Source organism: Callospermophilus lateralis, chromosome 3, assembly GCF_048772815.1.
Source record: "Callospermophilus lateralis isolate mCalLat2 chromosome 3, mCalLat2.hap1, whole genome shotgun sequence".
NCBI classification, from domain to species: Eukaryota; Metazoa; Chordata; class Mammalia; order Rodentia; family Sciuridae; genus Callospermophilus; species Callospermophilus lateralis.
In genome coordinates, this window is record NC_135307.1 from 7,384,091 (window position 1) to 7,405,091 (window position 21,001).

Sequence of the window (21,001 nt, forward strand, 5' to 3'; positions counted from 1 at the left end):
TCACCCAGCCACAGTACTATTTCATAATTGCCTATATTACTAGATGTAAAACTACTATAGCCATCTTCATAATTAATAAAACAGCATATGAATCTATACACAAAATCCTAATGTGTGTATATATGCCACATCTTGAGTTTCAAGTCCATAACAGATCTCTTTCCCATCCTTATAGCTCATTATTCCTTCAACTGTCCATTTAGGACTAATTGCTTTTCACCAGTGTTTGCATAACAAAGAGAACTAACAATGGGCTTGTGATCAAGCCACATTCTTCAGAGCCATCTCATCTGATGAATGCTTCCCCTCCACAGGAAAAAACGGTTCTGTCTGCAAACGACCCAGGTGAAGACGACAATCTGTATGTGAAACAGAATGTAGTACGAATCGCATCTAATGTTAAATATTTTAATGTATATACTTTCACGCATATAGGTCAATAAGAAATCCACTTTTCAAGTTTTATTTCATTATAGAATATATTTGATAAGGATAATACAAACAGTCATCTTTAATACATGTTGCTTACAGGTGCCTGCACTGCCATGGCAGGCTGGAGATGTCACGAAGGCCATTTCCAAACGTCACACCTAATCAGCCACTGAAAACATCCACTGCCGTGGCATTCAGATGACGCAATTCACTCACTTGCCTAGAATGAGTAAAAATCTTAATATTTGTTCTTAAGTTGGTTTATTACTCTTCTATTTAAAAATCCAAGATATATTCCCCAATGTAAACAATGAATTTCAATCTGTCCCACAATGGATAAGGCCTTCTTGACAGACTGACACTACCTGCGTCTTACTCATCAGGACATGGTCTTACTCCATACTGCTGGGAGCCAGCCACGCACAAAAGACAGAAGAAGCTGCCTTTGTGCCTGGAGCCTTCTGAGACGTCTCCCCTCGGGTTGATGGGACACGGAGGAGAGTCCTCCTCGGCTTGGTCTACTTGGTCGTAAAATACACATGTACAATGTCCGTGAGCGTAAAGCAGCGGAACTAGCCTTGAGGGTCTGCCATGAGCTGCTAGCATCCTACACAAGTACAACACCATATCATGCCAGTTAACACACAAGGGAAGGCGGCCGAGCGTCTTGCCGCTGATCAGGGTACGTGAGCGGGAGCGGGAGCAGAGGGGCTGTGGCTCACACAGGTGCTCAGAGGCCGACTGCGTGTGGCCAGGACGACAGTCTAAGTCGCATACTCTCGCGCCCGTGTGCCCTGCTGCGACAGTTGGTCTGAAGCACAGGCTGCCTACAGGGGAAACGAGCCCTCTCTCGCCAGCCTCCCAAAGGGGGACCAGAACGGCATCTTAGAAAATGTAACCAAGGAAAGTCTCATATTTGCATTTCCCAATCCATCTGTCAAAATCAGTGTTCACTCTTCTCAAGGACCATTTGGTGAATGGCGGTCAAGTTCAGTACCTCGTCCTCACTGACACTGGACTTAGCAAGCTAGATGGCGGAACAGCGAAGACTATGTACAATATTTTAAAAGGCATTCTGTGACCGTTTTTGAAAAGTTCATAGAAAAGTGACACCAGTTTCTTCTGTTGATGCCACGGTCACGTAGACCTTGGGACCTTTTCTATATGCAATGTGCACAGTTTTATATATTATACAAGAAAAGCGGAAAGGGGACCGCTCTCTGGCAGGGCGCTCGCGGACTCCCTAAGCTAAGGTAACCGGTAGAGGGATAGTTTTCCTGAGGTTGTAAGAATTTTTAGACAAAACAGAAATCACAGTGACCAAGTGGAACGCGAATCTGTGTCTCCTGGGCGCGATCGGCTCCCGCGGCTCCCGCGGGGCCTACACGACTCGCCACTGCATGATGCTTGTGTCCTTCCCGCCCGTGGAGATGAGGTGGCTGTCTTCACAGAGGAAGCTGACGTTGGTGACGTGGCTGCTATGTCCGCCGTATATGTGGCTTGGAGCCTGGAAACGATGACACAGAGAAAAAAGCTTACTGCAGAGCAGGAGTGCAATCAGAAAGTACCAGAATTCTAGGTTCAGTCCTGGACCCCATCAGGCTCCTCTTCAAGCAGAAGCTCCCATCGGTGCACCTGCTGGGGTGCAGGACACAGGAGGGACACAGACACAAACTCCATGGAGTCCTTGTGGTCTGGTGGGGGACGAGCCAAGTGATGCCCTAGGACGAGGTACCTCAAGTATCAGAAGGTGGCGCCGGGCAGGGGTCCACCCAGAAGCAGGATTGACTGGCTGCTGGGGCAGCAGGGAGGGTCTCCTTGCTGGAGGAGAGGGGAGGGGCTCCCGGCGTGGGGTGGGCTCAGCGGGGCTGGGGCAGAGGGAGCGTGGTGGGAGAGGGAGGAGGTGCAGAAGCTGCACAGGTGACCGTGGACCTGCAGGGCTCTGCGGCCCTGCGGTTTTTCCAGTGGGGAGCTGCGCAGGTGCTCAGAGCTGACGTGAGCAGTGTCCCATCTACATGGTGGCCGTGAGGGAGGAGACTAGCGAGGACACCTCCTCACCCTAAACTGAGAGCAGGGGTAGGAGAAGAGGTGCACTTTGCCGAAGTCGTCGCCCGTTGACAGCAGTTTTTTCTCATGGGCCCGACAGACGGCGTTGATGTCGGTTCCATCCGAGCCTTCCGGCCACACTCCTGAAACAGACCACAGACAGCACTGAGACACCAGAGAGGCAGGGGCACAGGAGCAGGCCCCGGGTGTCACCACTGCAGAGCTGCCTTGAGGCGCTGCTTCAGGGGCAGGGGCTTGGCCTGAGCAGGGCCTTTCCTCGGGTTTCAGGTTCACCCACTCGGGCTGGTCTCAGGAAGCCCTTCCACACAGCCCTGCGGTGCTGAGTGGGGATCAATGGCAGGCTTTCTGGCGCCCACCTCTCTAAGGCCCCTCTGGACACAACCCTTTCCCCGAATCATCTGATGGAGGCTGACTAGTCCCCAAGGTTACAGTTTCCTTTTTTGGGGGGTTACTCTTTACATATGAAAGTTTCCAGGACTGGTTAGCCCTGGGCCTGTGTGCCTTCCAGATGTTCCTTGGTGCTGGTTTTGAGGGCTGCCATTTGTCTGCTGGCTGCCTGGTAGGTGTGCCTGTGGGTGCCACTCACTGACTAGGGCTCCAGAGCCCTGTGTCCAGGTGGTGGGCAGACACCATTGTCTGACTGTTGCTCTGGGAAACCCTTTTGGTTCTAGAAACTTTGGGCATAAGAGGCTTCTCAGCTGGCATTCTAGAGAAGACGGAGGGGCTCTTAGTGTTAAACACCAGAAAATGGTAAAACAACTGAACCAAGGAGACTGTAAATTCTTACCAATCTATAGACTCGTGGTCTCTCAAAAAAGATGACAATACTACTTTTCCTTTTTTTTCTACTCAATTGTGGCAATTTGTTTTAGGATATTCATGAATATATTCCTAAACTGAACTTAAACAAAAGTGCAGTATTTAGTTTAAGAACCAAAAAATGTCAAATCCTAACAAATAACAAGGAGTGCCATGTGGTTCATTTAGGTGTGTCTGGCACAACCTGATGTGGAAGATTCTAGAGAACTATCTCAGCACCTGTTCTGTATCATGGAAAAGGGGTAAAAGCCCATTTCTCTAGCTCTGCCCAGCTGGACATGGCCGGGTCACCCTGGCCCTTTCCAGGGAGCTGAAGGGGTGTCTGGTGGGGCACACGCTGAAACCGAGCAACTTGACAAGACTGGAGACTATGAGGCTTCATAACTATTAGAAAAATATCCTAAAAGTAGACACGTCTTGTGTTCAAACACCTGCAGAACTTACCAAAGACATGGAATCCCAATGTGCAGGTATAGGTAGCCCACTCAATGTCTCTCGTAGTCTCCACACTTACGACTTGCTTGCAAGCAGAGGGGACCCCTGGAAAAGGCCAATGGTCTGGTGACACTTAATCCAAGTCCCCAGCTCTCCCTGGGTAAGCCTGAGTCCTCAGGACTGCGCCCCAGCAGGGGACACCCCCACGTCCACCCCATGGGGACTGTCTGGGAATAGAGACCAAGTTTCAGGCTCAGTGTAGGCCTCTTCTTTGTTTTCTTCCCATCTCCTCCCCCAAGTCTATTCCCACAGTCTGGCTTTTCTGGTCTTCAGGCCTCTGCTGCCCAGGACCCCTCTGGAGACCTGAACCCCACCCTGCCTCTGGGGTCGGGCTGCCCAGTCCTCCCTAACACACTCCAACAGCCTCAGCACCTGGGGCTCCAAGTCAGAACTGGAAACAAATGAAAACCAGTCTCCCCAAGAGCCCAGAGACTCCCAGGTGACGTAACTGTCCCTCAGATGAGCTCTGACCACTGGGGAATGAGAGTGTCTGAGAAGGTTTTAGACCCAGAGACCGTCTCCTAAAACCAGCACCTGCCCCTGTGCCTATATTGGGCAGGACCTGGGGAGGGAGCTGGGGGACCAGGTGGGAGAGGCTGAGGCTTGTAGTGCTGCTGGCCCACTGCCTGCCTGTCCTGGCTCAACAAGAGGCCAACATGCCCGGGTGGCGTGACCTCCTCCCCACCCACCAGCTCTGGGCCCATAGCCCGTACCTGAGCCCCAATCTCCTCTCTGTAAAAGGGATGAGCCAGAAAGTGCTGTGGAGGCCAGGCCTTCCTCACACTCCATGATCCCCTCTGCTTAGCCCAGAGCAGGGGCCAGGTAGTGTTTGAGGAGCTAGTGCATGGCAGGTCCTAGGTGCTCAGTAAGTGCCACCCTTTATCACTTGTCCCTAGGTCTCCTTCAGCCATGGACTGGCCAGGGGGAGGCTGGAAGAGGAGGAGGAGGAGGTCCTGGGGACTTTGTGGCACCCACCTGCTTTGGGTGACACCTTTATCAGGGTCACTCTTGCTGTGACAGCTGCAGACCCCATTCTCATCCCACAACTGCCCAACTCAGCCTCTCCAGCAGGGCCCAGCCTCTCCTCCTAGAGACAGCCCACGCCAGCCTGAACCCTGAGTCTCAGCACCGGGAAGGTCAGGGAGGTCGTGCAACTCCTCCATCTTACAGAGGAGGAAACCGAGGCCTGGGGAGGACACCATAGGCTTGAGCCCTGTGGGCCCATCTGGTCTCACTGCGACCGTCCCATGTGACCTAGATGTAGATACCTCCTGGGTTGTTACTCACAGTAAAGGATTTCGTAGTCCCCGGAGTTGGACACGAGGTACTGAGAGTCTGCAGACCAGTCCAGGTGGGTGATGAAACTGGAGTGACCCTGGGGAGGACAGCTGATGAGCGGCACGCTGGCACACACCGTGCCTGGCAGCATGTGGCACGGGGATGCCGCGCTCCTGTCAGCGAGACGCGGGTACCTACCGAGCACTTGCCAACCCGCGTGTACTTCCTCCCGTTGTCCCCGACTCCGTAGATGTAGATGCAGTTGTCATGAGAGCCGATGGCTAAGAAGTTCCCATCTACAGAAGCAGGACAGAGGAGAGAGCAAGTGTCACAGCAAGCACTCAGTTCTCCAGAAGGAACAACGCCAGCGCCAGCAGAGACCGAGGCCAAACAGCCCCGTGGATTATTTCAAAGAGAAGGATTTGTTTTTGAACCAATTCTGAAGTTACCCTGGAAAAATCCACACCTGACCAAATTATAGAGCCTGGTAACAACTTATAAAATCTTCTTGTACACTTTTTTTTTTTGTAAAAGAGAGAGAGAGAGAGAGAGGAGAGAGAGAGGGGGAGAGAGAGAGAGAGAGAGAGAGAGAGAGAGAGAGAGAGAGAGAATTTTTTAGTATTTATTTTTCAGTTTTTGGTGGACACAACATCTTTATTTTATTTTATTTTATGTGGTGCTGAGGATCAAACCCAGCGCCCCGTGCATGCCAGGTGAGTGCGTTACCGCTGGAGCCACATCCCCAGCCCTCCTGTACACTTTAAAAATATAAGTTTATGCAGTCTCACAGAACCCTTCCCTGTCACGCCTTCCCAGCCACGCAGGATGGAGACTGACTCCTTCTAGGGCTGCTCTGCCCATGGCCTCCTTGGTGACCGAAAAGGCTCTTCCCAGCCCTTCCCGCCTCTCTTCCCAGGGGCCATCCTTGGCGCCTTCTTTGCCACGGTTCCTGCCATGGAAAGCCTTGCCCATCAGGCTAGCTGCTGTGCCAGGTGACAGGGAAGGAGCTCACCGTGACTTGGCCTTCTGGCCGCCAAATGAGCACGCTGAGCGCTATGCAAGGGGAGGAAGACCCAAGTCACACAGGGACAGCACTAGGCTGGGAGACGGGTCCTCAGCAGGGGCCAAGGGAAGGACACAAGGCAGAGCAATGTCAGTGGTGGTGACCTGGAGCCACACAGATGCCCAGAATGGAGCGGAGGGCAGCAGGGTCTCTCCACTCCCACAGCGGCTGCAGGAGACTCATGATTCAGATGGTCTCCACTTATGATGGACGCACTCTGTGGCTTTTCTAAGTTCTAATGTCACGTTAGTTGGCTTTCTGTTGGCTTTCAGACACCTGAGATGACTAAAGGGAGGAAGGATTTATCTTGGCTCGTGGTTTCAGGGGTTTTAGTGCATGGTCTCTTGGCTGCTGCTTTGGGCCTGTGGTGAGACACAGCATCATGGTGGAGTGTGCTGTGAAGCAAAGCTGCTCACCTCTTGGCAGCCAGGAAGCAAAGAGGGAGAGGAGCAAGCATATCCCAAAATCCCCTCAGGGGCCTGCCTCCAACAACCCAACCTCTGCCCACCAGGCCTGCCTCCTGAAGACTCCGCAGCTCCCAGCACCACCATGAGCTGGGACCAGCCTTCAACCCCGGGGCTTCTGGGGAATATCGAAGCCACCACTATCACAGATGGTGAGAAAGTGCCAAGTGTCCAGTAGAGACCACACCTGGAATTTCGATCTTTGCTGGGGCGGATGCTACGTGGCTTGAGGCTCCCTTGGGACATGAGGCAGCTGTGACTATGGCACTCTAGCATGCCGTGCCATTAAGCCAAGGTGTCCCAGCTTACGGTGTTTTCATGCAATGGTGGGTCTGTCGGGACATAACCCCTTCGGGAGTTGGGCGATCTGAAATAAAACCAAGTGTCTGGCTAATAACCAAACCCAGCCAGGGTCAGTCAACAGGCTAACAGAGGCTGGATGTGCCTAGGCACCATGGGCTTCCTCTCCCCACAGGCTCTGGGCCTCACCCAGCTTGCCCAGGGACTATCTAGTTCCTAAGCTTATCCCACTAAGCTGCCCTTCCGTCAAGACGAGAATCAGCTGGAGAACTCATGGAGCCAGAGCCAGGGCCCCTCACCCAGAAGAGGCGGGGCGGCCGTTTTCATGGTGGACCAGCCTGTCCCACTGGGGCTGTTGGCACAGAGCCTGGGCACCTGACAGTGCCTCACAGAGGGTGCAGTCAGTCTGGGCTGCAGGCGAGAAAACAGGCTCTGTCCCTGAGTGGTCTCTGAGAGGCAGAGTGACACAGGTGGCAAAGACGCTGACCTGCTGGCCTGGAAGCTGAACATGTGCCTCACCATGGCATGGACAGGGGAGTGCTGGGGTAGGGGACACCATTCAGGGACAGGACGGCACAGGTCTCCAGGGCAGGGCGCCCTCCCTCCAGGCACTCTGGCATGGGAGTGTGGGACACCATGTGGCAGAGGAGAGAGGCTGGCTGGAGGGCAGGACCCACATCCTAGGAGGTCTCAGACCAGGCGGGAGAGGTGAATTTAGGCTGGAAGTGACTTGGTGAGCGCAGGGTCCTGACTCGTCCTAGCAGAAGCAGAAGAACCCACGGCTCAAAGGATGGGGGATGAGACTAAGAACAGAGCAAAAGGCCGTGGTGCCCTGTGACCACGCTCGTCCTCTCTCGCAGAGAGCCATCCTCCTGCCATGGGCTGAGACCAGGAGAGTCCGCGAGGTGTGTGCAGCTGACTGACGGCCCTGGACATTATTGTCTTCCTATGTCTGTTCTTTAAAAATTGTAAAACTTTAATTCAATCAAAATGCGTTTTGTCCACTCATAAAGAGGCTGGTGCTTGTCCCGCACAAGAATCCCCCGACTCTGCTTCTGTCTTCAGTGACCCCCAGGGGGCTGGCATCTTGCCAACGATTTAGTCAACTATGGATGCAAAAATAATTCATCTAATAGCCCAAGACCACCGTAGGTAAAATGCTTCAGAAGTGAAAACCAGCTGCTGACGTGTGGCGGAGACGGCAGACGGCCCACAGGCACCCTCGTGGTTTGTGCTCTTGGGCTACACAGGATGCCGGACCCTCTGGTGGTTCTCATGCCCCAGGACCCGCCTGCTCAGCCCCAGCCTGCTCTTGCAGTTCCAGGACTGGCTTCTGAACTCCTCCTTCACCCACAGCTGAGGCAGGTGACAAGGGTCTTCTCTGCTGTGCTCACGGAGGCGACCATTGCTGGAAGGGTTTCCCTGTTAATCCCACTCTCAAGTGGCGACCATCTGCCTTGACTTTGTGAATGAGGTAACGCCTCAGTCACCAGGACGCACACACCCAACGTCAGCCTTGAAGAGGACCTATGAGGCAGCAGACCACCCCCCCGGGCCGCCATCCTGCCACAGCTCCACTGACGAAGCTCCAGGGCGGCCAGCTCTTCCCTCAGCTGCCAGCACAAGATCCAGAACCTTCTTGAGACTGAGGGAAAGAGGAGAGGCCCCCCTGATTGAAGGACAGCTTCTTTCCTTAGCAGGCCCAGGGATGGGTTGAGGGTCTAGGCTGAGACCTCAACAGCAGGCTGCTGGGTTCTCTGGCAGTGGCCATTGTGCTTGGACACCTGGTGCCGCCTTCCTTCTGGGGTCTAAAGGGTATATGCACCTCCAGGCAGCAGGTGCACATGCTGGAGTCTGCACTCGGGCATGCAACTGGTATTTACCGAGTGCCTGCTCTGTGGTGCGGTCAGTGCTGTGTGCAGTGGGGTCCCTACCAGTAAGGGACCCTGGGCCACTCCCCGAGAATCTGAGTTCACTGCTTGGGCTGTTCCAGGGGCCTTCACGGCTGCCCAGGCTGCCAATGACATCACGTCTCCCGAGCGTCTGCTCGATGCTCCGCTCTCCAGAGGGCACATTACTCCTCCTCCGTGGGAGCCTAACAGTCGCTGGCAATCTGTTTTGAGAAGGATGCTTGCTAACGAAGGATGCTTGCTCTGGCCCGGCACTGCTCCCCTCAGGAGCCTGGGCCTGGCCCAGAGCTCTCACCTTTGCCCCACACCGCCTGCAGTCCACAACCGGAAGTCCAGGATGCAGGGCTTCCAGCAGGAAGCGCACTCTGGTCTCCAGGGATGGTCACTGGTGTGACTGAGGGAAAATGGAGGTCTCCAAAGGCCCCGAAAGCTACATGGGATTGGATGGGACAGCAGGGCCTTCTGGGAAGGTCCAGAGTAGCTCTGAGAACGATGAGGCGCTCATGTGAGCAGGCAGAACATCGGCCACAATCGACAGACAGGAAGGCGACACCCCAGAAGGCACAAATGAAGGGCATTCTAGCTCCGGCAGGCTCCTTACCAAGGAGGAGCAGAGGCTCCCAGGGTGCCAGGCAGCTGTCTGTTGAGGTGAGAGGTTAGAACTTTCTTCTGGCCCAAGGAAAAGCATCCAAAAGATGCACTCTATAGGACTCTCACAAGAGAAGGAGGCACTCGCTGTGAGGTAGAGTGACACTGTCAATCAGCTGGTAAAGTAAGATTCCTCCAGGCAGCAGCAGCTGAATTAGGCCAGCATTTCCAGGACCCCAAACTGCTAATTCCAAGACTGATACCATAGGCGAGCTTCCTGCATCTCGCAGAAAAAGACTATCCTAAGATGTAACCAGGACAACGGGAAGGCTTAGAAGCAGTCACCCCTTGGGAGCCATGAGCACCCCTGACACCCACACTGTGATCCCCAAGTCTCACTTCAGACATAAAAAGAGCTAAAGGCACCTTGGAGAAATGGTTCAGAGGGGTCTGAGGCAAGAAAGTCCAAGATGACCCTGGAACAATGTGCCATGCCAGGGAACAAGTGTCAGAGGCTTCCAAGGTCACATCAAAAGGCTCAGGAACCAACTGAAGTGCCTTGCCCTGGCCAGTGACACACAACTGTCCCACCTGTTGTAACTACAATAGTCTGAATCAGCAAGTAACTTAAATCCATAAAGGCACCCTGCCACCACTGTCCGGCCACTGCTGGAGCGGGAGAGGGAACACTCACTGTTTTGGAAACTAGAAGCAAAACGAGGGAAACCAACACTTTATTCTGACTTCCCCATAAGAGCTCCACTGTGGCAGAGGGAGGTTTCTCCGAACAGAACTAATACATCTAATAAGTGAAGAAGAAAAGCCAAGGTGGCACGTGAAGGCTGGCAACCCCTGACGGGAGAAGGCGATGGGCATCAGCAGCTGCCAGCGACATGGAGAGAGCCAGGCCAACCACACGGCCTGCAGGAGAGACTCCCGAGTGTCTCACACCTCAGGATCCCAAGTCACTCTGAGGAAATGGGGGCACAGAGGGACATATCAAGCCTCCCTCAGGGATGCGGTCAGCAAACGCAGAGTGGAAAACCCACAGGGGAGGGGCAGCTCTTCAGCTGCCGTGGGGGGGCACCTCTGGATCAGCAGGGACTTCGGAGACCCATTGGCCAAGGACCACGGATGGCCTTGTTCTGGGTCCTGATTTAAACAACTGTGGAAAAGAGCGAGCGTTGGACTGAGTACCACCTGGACCTCCGGTGAGGCTGAGGGAGTTGTGTTAATCTGGCGTGAGGAGGAGACCATGGCGTGTTGACTTGGCACTCTAGAGGGCGGGCTTGGTGCTGTGGACAGGTGGGAGGCTGGGAACCCTTTCCTTCAAGGCCACGATAACCCTGGGCAAAGCTCACCAGAAACCGTTCAGAAATCGACCAAAGCCAGAACGGCCGGCGGTCTGAGGGTGTGTGTGCTGCACGGCAGGGAAGGACAGGGAGAGCCTGTGAAGCCTCCCGGCTGTCCTCATCCCCTCCCAGCAGCTCAGTTGGCACCAAGGTCACACCAGGGAGGAGCAGCCTCTGGGGACAGCAGCTTCACAGCTGTGACCAAAGCAGGTCTCTCACTGTGAAGCCCTGGGTGAACAGAGGCCCAGCAGCACTGTGGACGGAAGCGATGGTCTCCAGGTGGCTCAGTGGGGAGGGCCAGCAGCTCTATTAGCCTGGGATGGTGGCTGTGCTTGGGGTAAAAATGGTCTGGGGTGGGTGGGTGGACACTATAGTGTGCACGGTGGAGGCTGGAGAGGTCCCTGGCTATATGGGGCCTCCTGGCCACATGGAGGCTGCACAGATGCACAGAGCAGGTGGAAGCACATCTTCTGGGTTTGAAGGGCCTAAACTTTGAATTTCCTCTCCCGCCTGCAACAGAGCAATGGATGGAGGCCTGGCTGGCTACAGGTGTTTAAATGCACTTCTGCCTAGGTGCTCTTCCAACTACACAAAGCGAATCAGAAAGACCTGAGAAGTGACAGCAACAACACAATGAGACAGTAATCCATCACTCCCAACCACTGCAGGACAACAAGCAAATCAGCAGGACAGGGACCTTGAATCAGCAGGACAGGGGCCTTGAATCAGCAGGACGGGGCCATGAACAAGACTACCAACTGCTTGTCTGAGCTGATTTACCTAGAACACTCTGCCCAGGACTGCAGGGTACTCACTCGTCTCTAGTGTCCAGGGAACCTATCCCAGGACAGGCCACGAGGAGGCCACAAGACCCCTCAATGTATTTAGAGTGACCGGCCACACAAAGTCTGCTCAATGACTATGATAACATGGAAACAGAAACCAGTAGCTGAAAGAAATATGGGGAATCCACAGATATTTGGAAATTAGACAATACATTTCTAAATAACTCATAAGCCAAAAAGTAACCACTGGGGAAATTAGCAAATACTTTTGAACTGAATAAAAATGAGAACACATGTCAAAGTTCATGAGATGTGGCTCAAGCAATAGTTAAGATTTATAGCTTTAAATATCTATACCAGAAAAGAACGTTCTCCAACAAATAACCCAAGCCTCCATCCTCAGAAACTTAAAGAAAGAAAGAAAAAGGAACAGAAAAAACAAAAAAAAATCAGAACATAAAAGAGAAAAAAACAGAAAATAACAGAGGAAAACCCAATGAAGGCAAAAGTTGGTTTTCGGGAAAGATCAGCAAAATTGGCAAACCTCTGGCTAGCCCGATCAAGGAAAAGAGCAAGGGCACAAGTTACCAGAATCAAGGATGAAGATGAGTTCCTGGGACCCAACCTCAGGGATACGGAAAGGATCACACAGGCAAGTACTACCAACAGATTCATACCAACAAATGAGACAAGTTAGACAAGAATTCCTAGATAAACCCAAACCACCAAACTGACTCAAGAAGAAACAGGAAATCCCAATAGACCTACAATAAATAAAAACATGAAATTAGCAATTACAAACCTTCCCCAAAGAAAAAGCCCAGAAGGTTCCACTGAATTCACGTGAGTTCCATCAACTATGTAGCCCAGAAAACAGAGGAAAGGAGGGTCCCAACACACCCTCATGGCTTGCAGGACCCTCAGCCACATCAGGCCAAGGCACCAGGAAGGAACTCAGAGCAACATCCCCTGGGACACGGCTGCAAAAGTCCTTCACAGACTATTAACAAATTGGGTCCAGTAAGATGAAACAGGGACGGTACCCGGGACCCAGCGGGATTCACAGAGGAACTGAAGTTGGCTTAACACTGGAAAATCAGTGTAATTCACCACATTGAAAAAGAAAAACAAAACCATGTGGTCAGCTTAATAAATGCAGACAGAGCACACGGCAAACTAACACGGTGCTCACCAAAACCCGAGCAACGCAGGGATGGAGGGGACTTTGTCATCAAGGGGAAGGGCATCCCTGAAGATGAGAGACAGGCTTTATCTAAGACGGGCAGCAAGTAAGGACCTCCTTCTCTTCACATTTTACTGGAGGTCCTACCTAACACAGAAAAGGAGAAATGACTGAAGGATCCAGAGTGGAAAGGAAGAAGAAAAATTGTCATGTTCAGATGATGTGAACCTGGCATGAAGAACTCCCAATGGTCACCTGCCCACACCCCTCTGAAACGAATAAAAAGTTGGAAAGGTGAAAGGATATAAAATCCATGTGTAAAATTTAATTTTATTTCTAGACACTACAAATCTGAAAAAAAATTCCATTCACCACAACATAAAAATAACTTGGGAATAAATTTAACAAAGAGAGTGCAAGACTTGAATCGTACATGAAAAACTAAAATATTCCTGAGAACAATCAAAGAAGATGTGTGTAGGGCACGGTGGCTCACACCCATAATCCCAGTTACTCGGGAGGTTGAGGCAGGAGGATCACAAGTTGGAGGCCAGCTTTGGCAACTTAGCAAGGCCCTGTCTCAAAATAAAAAAATTTTAAAAGGGCTGGGTATGTAGCTCAGTGGCAGCATATATGAGGCCCCAGGTTTAACACCCACTAGCCAAAAAAAAAAGAAAGTAAGAAAAAAAGAAAGAAAGAAAATATAAATAAATGGAGAGATACTCATGGATTAGAAGACTCAATTTATCAATCATGGTGAGAATTTTCCCCATATGATCTACAAATTCAACATAACTTCTATTAAGACCCTACTAAACTTTTTATTTTTTTAAATATGATTATTTATTTATTTATTTTTATATGGTGCTGAGGATTGAACCCAGGGCCTCACGCGTGCGAGGCAGGTGCTCTACCACTGAGCCAGCCCCAGCCCCCCTAATAGGCTTTTTAAAATCACAAAGTGACAAGCTGATTCTAAAATGTGTGTAAAACTGTATATATGTCAGGGGACCCCAATGCCAGTAGAACTTTGGCAAGTAACCAAACAGCTGGAGGAGTCACACTAGTCAGCTCCAAAGCTTACCCAAAGTCACAGTCATGACCACGTGGACGGGACAGGATCCACACAGGGGAGGGACAGAACTGAGGGTCTCAAAGACAAATCTTCATGTTATGGTCAACTGATCTGTGACACAAAGGCCAAGACGATCCAATAGAGACAGATATCGCTGTCAACAAGCAGTGTAGGGACGAGGGACATCTGTGTGTGGAAGGACACGCTCTGACTCTTAGCATCACAGTCCACAAGAAGCAACTCAAAATGGGCCCCACCTGAATGCACGGCCAACTCAACACCTCTGAGAGAAAGCCCAGGAGAAGGCTTCCCGACCCTGGGCACGATCCCTACGAGAAAAAACTGACCCACTGGACTTCACCAAGACTACAACTACAACAAAATAACACAAAACAACAACAACAACAACAAAGACCATTTGTGCTTCAAAAGACTCCACCAAGAAAATGGCAGGACTAGCCCCATGCTGGGGAAAATATTTATGAAGCCTTTATCAGGTAGAGAATTTACATGTAGAAGAAAGAACTCCTGCAACTCAGTGGTAAGACAGACAACCTAATTTTAAATGGGTAAAAGACATGAATAGTTATTTCACCAAAGAAAATCTAGAAATCTCAAATGGGCACATAAAAGATTGCCCAGCGTCCACAGTCACTAGGGAAAACCACAGCAGGCACATCACTCCCCTCAGAATGGCCACCATGAGAGACAGGCAGTACAGGGGTCGGGCAGGAGGTGGAGACCCCAGAGCCTTCCGACCCTGCTGGAGGATCGGAGATTATAACAGCCACTGTGAAAAACAGCTGGATGGCGTCCTAGCGCGCTGAACACAAGTTCATCATACAACCCACTGATGCAACTCCTAGGCACTTCCCCAAGAGAAATGAAAATACGCCTTCAAAAAGCCATATATACCTGAATATTCACAGAAGCATTAGTCACAATAGTATGTGGGGAGCCACTGTCACGCGTGACTGGGTGACTCCCGGTTTGGGTCTGAGGCTTCTGGCTGTGTAGGAGCTTTCCCGGCCCTCTCCTGTTGAGAGAACCCGTCCGTGTGGGGGTGTGACTGACCACTGACCCCGGAGGCCCAATCACTGACCCTGACCTTGGAGTGCGGCCCCCCTTCAACCTTCATTGGATGGAATTCTCCCCTGAATTTCTTGTTCCCCAATAAAAGGCTACTCCCTGGCGTGCTCCCTCTCTCTCTCTCCTGCTAGCCCTGAGTAATTCTTGCTGCCCTGCCGGGCGGTTTGACATAAGAACCAGAGAGAGGAGCCGTCTTGGACTTGGTCATAGAAAAAGGTAACTGAGTCTGTGTGTTTTATTTTGATCTCATTAGCTAACTTTTATGCCAAGAACCTCATTAATGAAACCATTGCGCTGGCCGCATGGTGGAATAGTAGAAAGAGAGAAATAATCCAAACGTCCGTTATTGGGGAAAAGTTAAACAAAATGTGGCAGATCCTTAAAATGGAATGCTATACAGCGATTAAAAAGGAATTAACTATGGAGAACAATTTATATGGACAAAGAGAAGATCAGTAGTTGTCTTGAATGGGGCAGCGGGCAAAGATGAATGGCTCATAGGTACTGCTAAGAGCCATAGCTGAGTCGGAATGATGCATGGCATTTTTGCCAGAATAGAGTGGTTGAGAGGTGATACCAGCAAGCCATTGAGATAATAATGGTTGTTAAGCTGTGTATTCAATTGCATATTAAACCCCTGGTGTCCGCCTCAGCCTGCAACTTTGGAGTTCTCCTGCTACTTTGGAGTTCTTGAGGGGATTCCTGGAGACTTCCCATTGGTTGGGGAAGTGCCAGAGGAGGGATTTTCCGGAGAAGGGATTTCCGGTTGGTGTGGTGTGTGTGTGTGTGTGGGGGGGGGAAGGCCGCGTGCGTGGTGTTCGAGGGAGTGCAGAGAATAAAGAAGTTCCTGTTTTGAACCTACAAGGCTGTGTGGCGGCTCGGTTATTTTGTGCCCAGCCAGACTGCGGCAGGTACAGAGGGGACTTCTCAGGGGGATGAAAAGGTTTCAAAACTGAATTGTAGTGATGGTTGCAAAACCCTAAATGCACTAAGGATCACTGAGCTGTACACTGTGGTGGGTAAATAACAGTCTGTAAATTACACCTTGAGAAAGCTGTCAGACACAGCCCTCACCTTCTGGGGATGTATACGACAGTTAGCGGATGAAACAATGTCATGGGAGGAAGGGTGGGAGCTGCGGAGGCTGGGCCCCACTAAGCACTGGCCATCGTGGACCTGCATGGTGGGCATAGGGATCACTAGGCTGTCCTGTTTAATTTTGACTATGCTCAGAATTCTCCATGATAGTGAGGTAACACTCGTCAGCGCAGGAGGCCAGAGACACAGCCCTCCTGTGTGGTGCAGGTGGCTCTGGGGGCAGCTCTCACCTGGGGAGTAGCGCATCACGGACAGCTGCTCATTGCCGTCCGTGTGGACGGTGACCAGGTCTTTTGTTTCTGTGTCAAACACAAACCACCTGTTAAAACAAAAGAAACAGAGAGGCAGTTTAGGGGGAAAGTCAATAAGGGCACGATAGTAGGGCAAGACTGTTAACAAGTGTCCATCAGAAGGGCTGGACACTCCGGGTGGCTCAGTAAGAAAGCTTATTCCCAGATTTCATTCAGAGGAATGTCCTCTGAATACACAGGAGCCTTCTCTAAAAAGGAAGAGCACACAGCTGTTGGAATGATTCAGTTCTCAGCTCTACGACATGATCTCTCAGTATTGTGTTTTGTCATTTACACACGGAAGGAGAGAGAGCCCTGCACAGGAAGATGGCCAACACCTAGGGCTGCAGACTGCGGTCAGAGGATGGCCAAGGACCGCCTGCTGAGCTCACCCAGAGCTCTGGCCCCACCTGGACCAGCCGGGTGCAGGAGGAGGGGCTGGGCAGCTGGGTCAAGTCTAGCTCTTCTGTGTGCTAGGGAGCAGCCACAGGGTGGACGGAAGGACAGGCCTTGACTTGGACTTCTCCCACCAGTTTCCAATGGAAACATGGGATTAGAGTTGGGGTCTCCTCTGCAGGCTCCGTGTTGAGTTGTGATGGACCTGGGAGTGGTTCCTACCTCCGGTAGGGACCCTGCACCCACTTCAGGGTTGCTGGACTTCATGAAGACTGAACACTGAGGGGTGGCAGTGAGTGGGGCACTGGGCTGCAGGGCTGAAAGGCTGTGGGCTACCCAAAGCTGTAGTTTCAACTCTGGACACCACTGGCGTGGAGCTGCTGTGCTTGCCTTCCATTCAGGCACTGACCACTGCCCGTCAGGACCGCCTGAGGTTTGGATGCTGCTTCTCAGCTTCGATTTCTGGCATATTGAACAACCGTGTATCTTTAACATGTTATTTAACCTTAACAGAGGCCAGATGTAACAGACAGCAAGGCTGGGCTGACTGGAACGTGCCTTTGAAATGTCCTGTCTAAAGGACAGCATCAGAGCATCTGGCCTGGGACCAGCAACATGGGAGGGGCAGACGGAGGGGCCACGTCTTCAAGCCCACACCGCCGCCTGTTCTGAGCATGCTCTCCCTGTGGTGCACGGGGAGGTGATGGCACTTTGTGGGAGCTCAGAGGTGGGGCCTGCTGAGCTCCAGCCCCAGCTGCCTGGGAGAGTGAAACGGAAGGGGGGCCACACAAGGGCGGCCGTGCAACCGCACTCTGATGACCTGTGAATGCCGTGGGACGGTCACTTTCTTTCTACCCTCCAGACAACAACGGCATCTAAGTGTGCACTTTTCGAGGAGAAAGGATGGGAGGAAACCACCAAGTGTCTCAGTGAAACCACAGTAAGTGCATGTGGGCAGCCCCGCCCTGTCCGGCCCCGGGTCTTCCTTCCCATTTCAGTTACCCACGGTCAACCTTGGTCTGAAAATATTAAATGGAAAATTCCAGAAATAAGCAGTTTTAAAGCATGTGCCATTCTGTGCGCGTTACCTGCCTCCCTTCTCATCAGGCAGGCACTGTGTCACCTCACGTCATCACAGTAGAGGGGGACACGGTGCAATCAGCTGTTTCTGCAGAGATGCACCCACCTAATTCGTGTTTGTTATAATTGCTCTGTTTTATTGTTGTGGTGAGGCTCTTCCTGTGCCTAACTCAGAGGTGCTGTCAAGGGTTAGGACGCAGGGCAGGATGCTTCACCACGGCCCCCTTCAGCCCTGTGCGACAGAGCCAGGCAGACAGTACCTCCATGATTGACAGAGGAAACAAGTTCAGAGAGTTCATGTGACCGGCTCAAAGACACACACTGCCCAGTGGCAAAGCAGGGTTCCAACACAGACGTCGGAGGTGCTCGGTAGATAAACACTAGCGAACCTGAACAGGAGGCTCAGAGTGGGCACTCTCAAAATTCTGAAAGTCCAGTTAAAAAAAAAGAAGCAGTTTTAAGTTCTGGGAGCTTTGGATTGCTTTCTCGCCTGATTCCTCCTCCTGGCTCTCAGGCAGGCCTGGGGAGCTCCACAGACCTCTGAACCTGGAGGCAGATGGGGGGAGACTCTGGGGGGGGCTGAGGACCAGGCATTTTTATAGGATTGAGGACCTATAGCTTTACAAAATGTCCCCCAGTTTCAAAACAGGAAGGACCACTGCCTTAAGTTCTGAGTTTGGACTGATTCTTGGAGAGTCACTGGGAGCTGAGAAGCCACAGTCAGGAGCTGGCTGCGTGGGGCCTGGGGCACACGGGGCGCGAGCACGGGCCGCTTACCTCCCAGTCAGTGTTCCGACCGCGACCACAGACCCTGAAGGATGAAAACCAGAAGACTGAGCTGGATCCTAAAATATTTTAAAGGAAGTGTAAATTGATGGCAGATACAGCACCACAGCATGACACCCCCGTGCCCCGCCACCCCCCTAAGCCCAGTGGCTCTATTTGAAAAGTCCTTTCTCTCCACAGAGGAGGATGGCTTCCCCCTGGATATGTGGCACATTTCTTCTTTTCTTTTCTTTTTTTTTTGTAAGTTTCTAAGTACCATAAATCTTTTTAAAAATTTTTAAATTAATTTTTTATTTATATGACAGAGGAATGCATTACAATTGGCACATTTCAATAATACTAAAGTTTTTTCCTTAAGAATTTTTTCTTGTGGGCTGGGGATGTGGCTCAAGCGGTAGCGCGCTCGCCTGGCATGCCTGCTGCCTGGCCCGGGTTCGATCCTCAGCACCACATACAAACAAAGATGTTGTGTCCACCGAAAATTTAAAAAATAAATATTAAAAAAAAAAGGATTTTTTCTTTTGTCTTATCCCCTTTCATATCTACAGTCATCAGATGAGAGACTAACAGGGAAATGCTCTTTTTTCTGAGCCCTAGTTTAGATGCCGGCCTCCGTGGCTGACCTTTATGCTCAGTGGTCACTTGAGCTGTCTGGAGATACAACCAGCTGACTCCTGCAAAGAGGCCAGGAGTGGACGTGGAGGGCACAGAGATGCTCATGGATTAACTAGAGACTCCAGAGACTGGAAAGAAGCAGCGGCTTCTGGCTTTATCCTCTAGATACCTCTTCCTAAGTGGGAGCTCAGGCCGCCACAACCCACACGTGGACCTCAGGTTTCCTTTGGCACTTTACCATTTACAAAAGCACTTTGGTGCAGGCCATTAATCTGAGCCTCATGACAATTGTGAGATGAAGACACTGCAGTACAGAGAAGTGACGACTTCCTGTCCAAAGTCACAGGGCCAGTGGCCCAGGAGCTGACTTGCCGCAGGCTGGCTTCCAGCTCCGGCCCCTACCTTTACGAGCCAAGCTGAGTGGTGAAGGGGCAGGGAAGTGCAGGGACTGTCACTGCTTCCCGAGGCAGTCATGCTGATGAGACAGCAGGGAAGGCTGCCCTCTCTGAGCACCGCTGAGCCCCTCTAGCTCATCCCTCCTGTGCTCAGCTGGCTACAGTGGTCAGCAACCCATCGAACCTTTCTCTGAAAGTAGAGAGAGGAGGGCCAGACCCCAGACCCAGCACCTGGGGAATGCCAGCCACTCTGCAGGGCATTAAAGAATATGCTGGGGCTGTGTATATCATCAAGGGTGCAAGAACACAGGAGGTCCCTTTGACTCTCCACAGTGTGGTGCTGAGGACAGAGCCTGGGGTTGGCCAGTTGGGTGTAAGTACTGGCCTGCGACTAATCAGTGACCTTGGCAAGTTATTTAACTTCTCTAAACCTCAATTTCCTAGTTGATAAAATCAGAGAGAAAAAAATTTTTCAACTTGCAGGGTGGCTGCAAGGATTAAGACAACACACATCCAGTGTCTGGCAGATAAACAGCCAATGCTCAAGAAATGCAGGCCTGTTTTACGTGTAGGGAAAGGTATGCAATCTGTGCTCCTTTTGCAAAGTTCATAGAGATGCTGACTTTAAAACTAATGCTTTATCTTTACCATCACACTGAGAATGTAGAGACAATTGAACTGTTCTCAGTACACCTTGTGAGCGCCTATCCAAGAGTCACGTCACAGACAGAACACGCTTATGACATGCATCTCCAGCACTTGAGGCAATGAGAACACTGCGCTCAAGAACCCGTGAGCAACTCGACCTGCTAAGAGTTCAGGGGAACGTCAGCACTGCAGGGCGAGAGGCGTCCGGGCACGTGAAGAGCAGCGCGACTCTGAAGAGCTCAGCGGGGGAGGCTGGCTTGCAAGAAAAAATGAGCAAGTTCCAGGTAAATTTCTACAAGAAAGGTGGAAGTGTAGCACGTATGCTTACCTCTATGATTTTGTCCCAGACGGGCCGGTGGCCGACAGCGTCCCAGAGAGTGGCGTGCTTGTCATGCCCACAGGTCAAGAACTGAGGTTTGGAAGCATGGACGGCCAGCCCCCAGAGCTCATCAGTGTGACCCTGCAAAGAAGCAAAGGAGCTTTGAGACCCTGAAGTCTACAGGGGGGGCCTGCAGGGACTACGGCACGGGCCCCTTCAGTGCATCCCTCATTTGTCTCTCTGACAAGGCCATTTCAGGGGGACACAGGAGTGACTGCCTCCTTCTGGAGCTTGCTTGAACGCTCAGCTAACCATACCTGAGTGATAGGTGTGAAGTCCCCTGACAGGGTGCCCTGCAGGACGAAGTTCCTAGTCGTGCCTATGAGGATGACCTCGCCCTTCCCCTCGGCCACCGTCCGGATTGGACCAAACTGTTCAGGAATCTGCATTGGAAAGCGTGGCGTGAAAAGATCT

The 21,001-nt window shown here is 51.6% G+C and overlaps 1 protein-coding gene across 6 annotated transcripts in view; it reads right to left on the reverse strand.

The window, feature by feature from the left end:
* Window positions 1-455: 455 nt before the first annotated feature.
* Eml1 (EMAP like 1) overlaps window positions 456-21,001 on the reverse strand; it is a 183,191-nt gene continuing 162,645 nt past the window's right edge. For all 6 annotated transcript variants that reach the window (XM_076849665.2, XM_076849666.2, XM_076849664.2 and 3 more), the window contains 9 exons: window positions 20,845-20,970; window positions 20,537-20,668; window positions 18,542-18,609; window positions 16,229-16,317; window positions 5,290-5,387; window positions 5,101-5,188; window positions 3,763-3,858; window positions 2,491-2,621; window positions 456-1,939 (listed from right to left, as the gene is read on the reverse strand). In XM_076849665.2, the coding sequence (XP_076705780.2) occupies window positions 1,814-1,939; window positions 2,491-2,621; window positions 3,763-3,858; window positions 5,101-5,188; window positions 5,290-5,387; window positions 16,229-16,317; window positions 18,542-18,609; window positions 20,537-20,668; window positions 20,845-20,970 (954 nt within the window). In that variant the 3' untranslated portion in view covers window positions 456-1,813. The remainder of the gene's footprint in view (window positions 1,940-2,490; window positions 2,622-3,762; window positions 3,859-5,100; window positions 5,189-5,289; window positions 5,388-16,228; window positions 16,318-18,541; window positions 18,610-20,536; window positions 20,669-20,844; window positions 20,971-21,001) is intronic.